Source organism: Scardinius erythrophthalmus, assembly GCF_964197995.2.
Source record: "Scardinius erythrophthalmus genome assembly, chromosome: 11".
Classification (NCBI taxonomy): domain Eukaryota; kingdom Metazoa; phylum Chordata; class Actinopteri; order Cypriniformes; family Leuciscidae; genus Scardinius; species Scardinius erythrophthalmus.
Window position 1 is genome coordinate 336796 of NC_138231.1, and position 10000 is coordinate 346795.

Here is a 10000-nt window from a genome sequence, read left to right on the forward strand (position 1 = left end):
TAAACATGTTGTTGTTTTAGATGAAGTAAAAAGTTTATTTAACTCTTTTTGTTCTATAGTTGTAAAGCACTGTAATTGTTCTTGCGGGGTGATAATTGAGGCTGAATTATAAGGCGCGATTGAGGATTGAACGTTTACAATTGTGGATCTGATGTTTTCTATTTTCTCAGTGAAGAACTTCATGAAATCATTACTACTAAACTGTAATGGAATATTTTGTTCAGGAGACATCTGTTTATTTGTTAGTCTCGCCACTGTGTTAAATAAGAACTTAGGATTGTTATGGTTGTTTTCTATTAGTTTGCGTAGATGCTCAGCCCTGGCCGCTTTTAGGGCCTTTTTATAACGTGACATACTGTCTTTCCATGCGATTCTAAAGACCTCTAAGTTGGTTTGTTTCCATTTACGCTCTAAATTACGGGTTTCTCTCTTTAGAACATGCGTAGTATTGTTGTACCATGGTGCTTTACTTTTCTCTCTGACCTTTTTTAATCTAATGGGCGCAACAATATCCAATGATCCAGAGAGAATGGTGCTCATAGTGCTAGTTAATTCCTCAAGTTCATCTGTTTGTTTGGGTTCACTGAGCAGCTGAGACAGATCCGATAAGCTGTTTGAAAAATTATCTATGGTGGATGGAAGGATTGTTCTGCCTAATCGATAACGCGGCGCAGCATGATATATTACAGGAGTACATAATATGCAAGTTACCATGTAATGGTCAGTGACATCATCACTTTGTGGAATGATATCTATATCGGTTGGATCGGTTCCATGTGATATAATTAAATCGAGTGTATGATTAAATCGATGAGTCGGTCCGGTAATGTTTTGCTTGACCCCAAAGGAGTTTAATAAATCAGTAAACGCAGCCCCTAACGCATCATTTTGATTATCTACATGGATATTAAAGTCTCCAACAATTAATGCTTTATCGAAGTTAACTAATAGGTCTGAGAGAAAATCTGCAAACTCTTTTAGGAAATCAGCGTAAGGCCCAGGCGGTCTATATACGGTAGCCAAGGCTAGAGATAATAGGGATGTTTTTCGAACATCTAAGAGCGTAACATTTAGTACAAGTACTTCAAATGAAATAAACTTATAACCCGTTTTCTGAGTAACATTGAGAAAATCTCTATAGATTGTTGCAACACCGCCGCCACGACCATTCAGACGGGGCTCGTGCTTATAGGAGTATCCTGATGGAGTAGACTCATTTAAACCGAAATAATCATTTGGTTTAAGCCAGGTTTCAGTAAGGCAAAGTACATCGAAGCTATTATCTGTGACTATTTCATTTACAATAACTGCCTTAGGTGTGAGTGATCTAATGTTTAGAAGACCTAGCTTTAAAAATTGTTTTTGATTACCAATAGCAACATTTTCTGGTTTAATAACAATTAGATTTTTTCTAGATCCTGCAGTAGATTTATGATTTGATCGCACTAAACGAGGAATAGACACAGTTTCTATGCAATGTTCTAAACTATTTATATCAGTTAAATTGGTGCAGCAGAGACTATGATTTGGACTTTTGGTTACTAGTCAAAAGGTATTTAACATTTTGGAGATGTTATCTGACAGAAGATCCGATCCGAATCTGCTTGGGTGTAAGCCATCAGCACGGTATAGCCTAGGACGCTCCCAAAACAGATTCCAATTATTTACAAAGAGAAGTTTCTGCTCATTGCACCATGACATTAACCATTCATTAAGCGCAAATAATCTACTAAACTTTTCATGACCTAGTCGGTACGTGGGAAGCGGTCCTGACACAATGATCGTTATATCAGGCGATGTGCTGCGTACCGTATCGATCAGATTCCTGAAGTCTTTCTTCAGAACCTCCGTTTGGCGCAGTCTGATGTCGGCCCCTCCCGCGTGCAGGACAACGGTTCCGACGCGCTCGTTCAGAATCTCGGGAACGTGAGCAGCGATTTCAGAAACACGAGCACCAGGAAAGCAGTGACTATGCACCTTACTTTTATTTAACGTAGCGTGTACGTGTCGAACGATGGAATCGCCGATGATCACAGCATCGCGTTCTGTTTCGCGAAGAGGGGAGAAGCGGTTTTGTGTGGATATCTCGAAAACCGGGAGGGTCGGAGAGAGTTTTCTTGGTCTAGACCTGACTCGCGTCTTCCGCTGCGGAAAAATCCAGGCTTCGTGATGGCATGTTGGAGCCGGAGTGAACGAGACCATGGCTGATCGCGACCTCGACGTTCGGGACCGATGTTGAGGAACGCACGGAGTAGACGAGGTCGGAGTCATCGGGTTAGTAACGTTAGTCTCTGATTTGTGTGCCTCGGCGCGCGATGTTTCAAGAGCTAACCGCCGGTCTATCAGCTCGGCTTTTCTTACTAAAAGGTCGTGGATCTGTTTCTCAACAGCTTCCAGCTCAGACTGCACCGCGTGCAGCTCAAATGTGTCCTCACCTGCACCAAAAGGTAGACTACTTACATTTGATATATTCGCCATTTTAACAGATGGACAGTACGTTAAGTTAGCAACGACGCTACCAGTGGTGCTATCAATATTAATACTAATTTATGGCTTAAGTCTTGGATATAATCCGTCTTTTCAGTGGTACGGGTGTAGAGTAGACGCACGATAGGCGAAAAAATGTTTGTTTGTAAATGAGTGCGGAGAAGACGCGTTCAGCCGTGATCCACGGACGTAACCTATAAGAGTATCCAGCGTTGGATCACTAGGCTTGAGACGCGTCTGCTCAACAATCCGCGTTATAACTATGAGGTGAGGAAAAGTAGAAAATGTTCGTTGTAAGTGAGTTTAAAGAGAAATCAAGAATTATAAATCAATCGATGGAGCTCCAAAGACAACAACGCGCTCAGACGCGACGCATGCGCATTCCAAGTGTGTGTGTGTGTGTGTGTGTGTGTGTGTGTGTGTGTGTGTTCCTGATGTTGTGTGTGTGTGTTCCTGATGTTGTGTGTGTGTGTTCCTGATGTTGTGTGTGTGTGTGTGTCTCCTCAGGACTCTAAGATGCTGGCGTCTCTGGAAGCCTCTGGGAAGAGTGAGGTGGATCTGGACCGGATCATCTGTGTGTGTAGTGGACAGGACCTGGTCAACCTCAGCTTCATGTACATGGTGACCGACAACACCGACACCGCCAAGGTAACGGTTGCCATGGGAACACACGCGTGACCCGGTCAGAGCAACACACGTATGTGACGGATGAATCCTCAGCAGCTTCTGTCACTAAACCACATCATCAACTAACCTCAGCTCATGTTCTCATATTCAGTGGTAACACTTTACTGCAAGGTTCATAAGGTAACATTAGTTAATGTATCTACTAACATGAACTAGCTATGAGCAATACATTTATTACAGTATTTATTAATATTTGTTAATGTTAGTTAATAAAAATCTAGCTGTCAATTGATTGTCCATGTTAGTTCACAGTGCATTAAGTAAGGGATAATGTATAGCGAGGCGGTTGTTATAGAGAATAACACCCCCGACAGGCTGAACGGGACCCCGACGCGAAGCGGAGCTTGAATCAGCCTGAAGGGCTTGTTATTCGCTATAACGACCGCCTCGCTATACATCATCCCGCTTATTACATGGCTACCTACAAAATAAATAAATAATTTGACACAAAATATTGATTTAAAAAGGAGTTTATTGATTTAAAAACGATTGTATTGCTTCCGCTAAAGAAAATAGTCCGTTCCGCGTCCATAGCAACGCTCTGTTTTTCATGGCAACGGTGTGTTATACTACGCAGCGGTCTGTTATCAAGAAATAACAGACTGCATTCTACATTGGAATTCAACCAAGCCATGTAATAACTAATGTTAACAAATACAACCTTTGATTTTAGTAAGGGTTAGTACATGTTGAAATTAATATTAACTAAGATTAAAAAATGCTGAAGAAGTATTGTTCATTCTTAGTTCATGTTCACTAAGGTAGTTAATTAATGTTAAAGGGTACATAACATGCACAGTTTCACCTAATCTCATGTTAATCTTGAGTACCTATAGAGTAGTAGTGCATCTTTAATATCTCCAAAAAGTGTTTAGTTTTATTATAATTTTAAAAGAAAAATACAGCTTTCCGATTCTCTCCGGGAAAAGCCGAGGTCCTGGAGGCGGAGCTATAGAGTCAAGCGGTAGTGCTGATTTCCAGCAAAAGACAGAAATCTGATCCAGTTGTACTTACATGACTGGGGTCTTTTATCACTGGGACCGCTCCACGTTTTAATAGCAAACGATTTGCAAATCCAGCGTCGACCTGGGCCTTGTTAATAAAACATTCGTCACTGAAATGACCAGAACACACAACCGCACTTCCTACACTCCGTTGCTGCCCCGGAAAAACAAACTGCATCCACTGTTCCTGTAACACTGGGTTCTTTGGAAAGCTGAACACGGTAAGCTTTCCCTCACATCCAAATACACACTTTTTCGGAGACATTCTTGAACAAATCCTATGCAGCGCGGGCGCCGATGATTTCCTGTTGAAGCGCGTTGATGTGCGCGGTCTCGCTCTCCTCTAGTCGACGTGTGCGCGGGCGCGCTTTTCCGGGAGAAATGCTCATATAAGGAGTTCCACTCTGATCTACGTCATTAGATCCACGATCGAAAAAAAAACAGCCGAAACTTGCACCAACCCGGAAGTAAGATTTTCGGCACAGAAATTCTCCGTTATTCGTCCAAAATATTTTTTTTAAACTTTGGCCATGTTTAGCATGAGAATCCATCTCTTTAACAGTGTAAACAACTCTGAATACATGAAACACCATTGTACCCCCCCTTTAACTAATGAACCTTCTTGTAAAGTGTTATCTTCTCAGTAATATGGTAATATTGTGATTCGTGAATCAAAGTGAGTCAGTGAAACGAGTCATTTCTTGTTCATCCACTCCAGTTGGTCAAACTGACTCTTATTCCAACTTAATGTTGATGTCCTTTATTAATGTTATTAATATTAGGATTAATGTTTCATGTCACAGATCTGATAGTGATATAATGGTTTGATGAATAGAGATAAATCATTCAGAGTGACTCCTGATTCATCGTCTTTAACTTCTCCTTGTTTATGACTGCAGAAGTGGATGGAAGGCCTGAAATCCGTAATTCACAACTTCAAGGCCAATAACGTGTGTCCGATGACGTGCCTGAAGAAACAGTGAGTAGATCCACGAGAGACTCGAACCACACAGATATATGAGCTCGTTTGATCTGATCTACAGTGCAAACAATGATGATCTTCCTCACTGCCTACGCTTACATGCAACCTAATAATCCGTTAGTAATGGGACTGACGGCTCAATCACACTGAAAAGCCTTCATGTAAACGCCTTAAATGATCCGATTGAGCTCGATCCCAATGAGATTTCATTCGGATTGAAAGGAGTGGTTTATTCCTTTTCTAATCTGATCGAGAGAACATGTAAACACTTGATTGGATTGAAAACCAAAACTGAAGAATTAGCGTAATGACGTTGGAATAGTGTAATGATGTAGAAATAGCGTAATGACATTGAAATAGCGTAATGACGTAGAAATAGCGTAATGATGTAGAAATAGCGTAATGACTTAGAAATAGCGTAATGATGTAGAAATAGCGTAATAACTTAGAAATTGCGTAATGATGTAGAAATAGCGTAATGACTTAGAAATAGCGTAATGACTTAGAAATAGCATAATGATGTAGAAATAGCGTAATGATGTAGAAATAGCGTAATGACTTAGAAATAGCGTAATGATGTAGAAATAGCGTAATGATGTAGAAATAGCGTAATGACTTAGAAATAGCGTAATGATGTAGAAATAGCGTAGCCTAATGACTTAGAAATAGCGTAATGACGTTGGAATAGCGTAATGATGTAGAAATAGCGTAATGATGTAGAAATAGTGTAATGACTTAGAAATAGCGTAATGACTTAGAAATAGCGTAATGATGTAGAAATAGCGTAATGATGTAGAAATAGCGTAATGACTTAGAAATAGCGTAATGATGTAGAAATAGCGTAATGACTTAGAAATAGCGTAATGATGTAGAAATAGCGTAATGACGTTGGAATAGCGTAATGATGTAGAAATAGCGTAATGACGTTGGAATAGCGTAATGATGTAGAAATAGCGTAATGATGTAGAAATAGCGTAATGATGTAGAAATAGCGTAATGACGTAGAAATAGCGTAATGATGTAGAAATAGCGTAATGACGTAGAAATGGCGTAATGACGCAGAAATAGCGTAATGACGTAGAAATGGCATAATGACGTGCAAAAATAGCGTAATGACGCAGAAATGGCATAATGACGTAGAAATGGCGTAATGACGTAGAAATGGCGTAATGACGTAGAAATAGCATAATGATGCAGAAATAGCGTAATGACGTTGAAATAGCGCAATGACGTAGAAATGGCGTAATGTTGCAGAAATAGCGTAATGACGTAGAAATGGCGTAATGACGTAGAAATGGCGTAATGACGTAGAAATAGCGTAATGACGTTGAAATAGCGCAATGACGTAGAAATGGCGTAATCACGTAGAAATAGCGTAATGATGTAGAAATGGCGTAATGACGCAGAAATAGCGTAATGACGTTGAAATAGCGCAATGACGTAGAAATGGCGTAATGACGTAGAAATAGCGTAATGATGTAGAAATGGCGTAATGACGCAGAAATAGCGTAATGATGTAGAAATAGCGTAATGATGAAGAAATGGTGTAATGACGCAGAAATAGCGTAATGGTGTAGAAATGGCGTAATGACGTAGAAAGCGCAATGACGTAGAAATGGCGTAATGACGTAGAAATGGCGTAATGACGTAGAAATGGCGTAATGACGCAGAAATGGCGTAATGGTGTAGAAATGGCGTAATGACGCAGAAATGGCGTAATGGTGTAGAAATGGCGCAATGACATAGAAATGGCGCAATGACGTAGAAATGGCGTAATGATGTAGAAATGGCGTAATGACGCAGAAATAGTGTAATGGTGTAGAAATGGCGCAATGACATAGAAATGGCGCAATGACGTAGAAATGGCGTAATGATGTAGAAATAGCGTAATGATGTAGAAATGGCGTAATGGCGCAGAAATAGCGTAATGGTGTAGAAATGGCGCAATGACATAGAAATGGCGCAATGACGTAGAAATAGCGTAATGATGTAGAAATAGCGTAATGATGTAGAAATGGCGTAATGGCGCAGAAATGGCGTAATGGTGTAGAAATGGCGCAATGACATAGAAATGGCGCAATGACGTAGAAATGGCGTAATGATGTAGAAATGGCGTAATGACGCAGAAATAGCGTAATGGTGTAGAAATGGCGTAATGACGCAGAAATAGCGTAATGATGTAGAAATAGCGTAATGATGTAGAAATGGCGTAATGGCGCAGAAATGGCGTAATGGTGTAGAAATGGCGGAATGACATAGAAATGGCGTAATGATGTAGAAATAGCGTAATGATGTAGAAATGGCGTAATGGCGCAGAAATGGCGTAATGGTGTAGAAATGGCGCAATGACATAGAAATGGCGCAATGACGTAGAAATGGCGTAATGATGTAGAAATGGCGTAATGACGCAGAAATAGCGTAATGGTGTAGAAATGGCGTAATGGCGCAGAAATGGCGTAATGGTGTAGAAATGGCGCAATGACATAGAAATGGCGCAATGACGTAGAAATGGCGTAATGATGTAGAAATGGCGTAATGGCGCAGAAATGGCGTAATGGTGTAGAAATGGCGCAATGACGTAGAAATAGCGTAATGATGTAGAAATAGCGTAATGATGTAGAAATGGCGTAATGGCGCAGAAATGGCGTAATGGTGTAGAAATGGCGCAATGACATAGAAATGGCGCAATGACGTAGAAATGGCGTAATGATGTAGAAATGGCGTAATGACGCAGAAATAGCGTAATGGTGTAGAAATGGCGTAATGACGCAGAAATAGCGTAATGACGTAGAAATAGCGTAATGATGTAGAAATGGCGTAATGGCGCAGAAATGGCGTAATGGTGTAGAAATGGCGGAATGACATAGAAATGGCGCAATGACGTAGAAATGGCGTAATGACGCAGAAATAGCGTAATGACGTTGGAATAGCGTAATGATGATTGTTTCTCTACAACTGCAAAAAGGACAACTTCAGAATTCAAAATGGACACAAAAGCGTTAACAGCGATAATACCTTGCAATATTCTCCATTGAGTATAAAAACAACTGTCTCTCTCTCTCTCTCTGTCTAGCTGGATGAGACTCTCCTTCGTGACGAACGTCAGTGGGAAGATCCCGGTTCGAGGGTGAGTGTGTGATTTGTCCCCGTCGTCTCTGTGTTCTGGAGTGTTTTATCTGACAGGTCTTGTCTATCGCAGCATCACTCGGACCTTCGGCTCGGGGAAAACAGAGAAGGGAATCTTCCAGGCGATGAAGGAACTCGGTCTGCCCAGCGGGAAGGTCAGAGGTCATCCTATCAGATCTCTCGCTTGATGATTTAATCTGCTCAGGGTGTTTCTGTTCCTGCTCTTATTGTGAAGAACACGTCCAGACCAGGCAGAAAACTGCGAGAAATAGATAAATCAGGCGATTACATTAAATAAATGAATAAAATAAATAATAAAAAGAAAATTATAATAAATAAAAAGGATTGAAAGACAAATAAGGGAATTAAATAAATAAATAATATTAGATTAAAATACATTTTTAATTAATAAATGAATAAAATAAAAGTTAAAGTTAAAAATGTATTATTAAATAAATTATATTAAAGTTTAATTAAAAATGAATGAATAAATATATTAAAATAAATAAATTGATAGAAATTTGTAAATAAATTAGTAAAATAAATAAATAATTAATATTTCAATAAAATAAATGTTTTAATAAATGAATAAAATAAATAATAAAAATAGATTAAAATGAATGATAAAAGTTCAATTAAAAATAAACTAATAAATAGATTTAGATTAGATAACTAATTTATCACTAATTTAATAATTCAAATAAATAGAAAAGAAAATGTTTAAAATAAATAAAAAATATTATAATAAAAAAAATTAAATAAATGAGAAATACATTTCAATAAAATAAAATGGTCTAATAAATGAATATAATAAATAATAAAACTAGATTAAAATGAATTATAAAATTTAAATTAAAAATAAATAGATTTCAAATAAACAAATAAATAAAAGAATAGAATGAGTAGATAAAAAAATGACATATTTTCCAAATAATATTGTACACATTTATAATATTTATTTTTCACTATATAGAGGTATAGAGTTCACTATATAGGGTCCGTGGATCTAAAAGACTTCTAAAAACTCTTGAAAAACTAGTTTAATCTGAATACTATTGAAAGAACCTGCCAGTTCAATAAAACAAAACCGATATAAACACAAAGTCACATTGATCTGGTTTCCAGGGGTTTTAGATGATTTCCCGCTGCTGTTTAACCTGCTGATGGTCTTGTGTCCTCCAGAACGATGAGATCGAGCACTCGGCCTTCACCTTCGACATCTTCTACGCCCTCACACAGAAGATCTGCCCTCGCACAGACATCGAGGAGCTCTTCAAGAAGATGTAGGTCCCCAGCGCTAACTAGCGGTTAACTAGCGGTTAACTAGCCTACAGAGTGATGATGGACAGCAGCACTAACTACAGGAGAGCGACTCTAACGCTTCAGCCGATCAACATTAACCTGTGTTTCACTAACTGAGTGTCTGTGGAGCATTAGACAGGAGTCGTACTGATGCTTGACATGTCTAACTCTCTCTCTCTCTCTCTCTCTCTCTCTCTCTCTCTCTCTCTCTCTCTCTCTCACTCTCTCTCTAATGGTTTTGTTTGTGTTGTAACCAAACCAAATCTCTTCTGCTCAATTTCTTTGCAGCAACGGAGACAAAAGTGATTATTTAACCGTAGAGCAGTTAGTCAGCTTTCTGAATGAAGTAAGCTCTTTATTATTTATTAACTGTGTGTGTGTGTGTGTGTGTGTGTGAGAGAGAGAGAGAGAG

General features: G+C 39.0%; 1 protein-coding gene across 3 annotated transcripts in view; it reads left to right on the plus strand.

The window, feature by feature from the left end:
- plcb4b (phospholipase C, beta 4b) overlaps positions 1 to 10000 on the plus strand; it is a 111379-nt gene that overhangs the window by 37630 nt on the left and 63749 nt on the right. For all 3 annotated transcript variants that reach the window (XM_081379441.1, XM_081379443.1, XM_081379442.1), the window contains exons 7-12: positions 2995 to 3135; positions 5078 to 5157; positions 8234 to 8287; positions 8360 to 8441; positions 9469 to 9569; positions 9877 to 9934. In XM_081379441.1, the coding sequence (XP_081235567.1) occupies positions 2995 to 3135; positions 5078 to 5157; positions 8234 to 8287; positions 8360 to 8441; positions 9469 to 9569; positions 9877 to 9934 (516 nt within the window). The remainder of the gene's footprint in view (positions 1 to 2994; positions 3136 to 5077; positions 5158 to 8233; positions 8288 to 8359; positions 8442 to 9468; positions 9570 to 9876; positions 9935 to 10000) is intronic.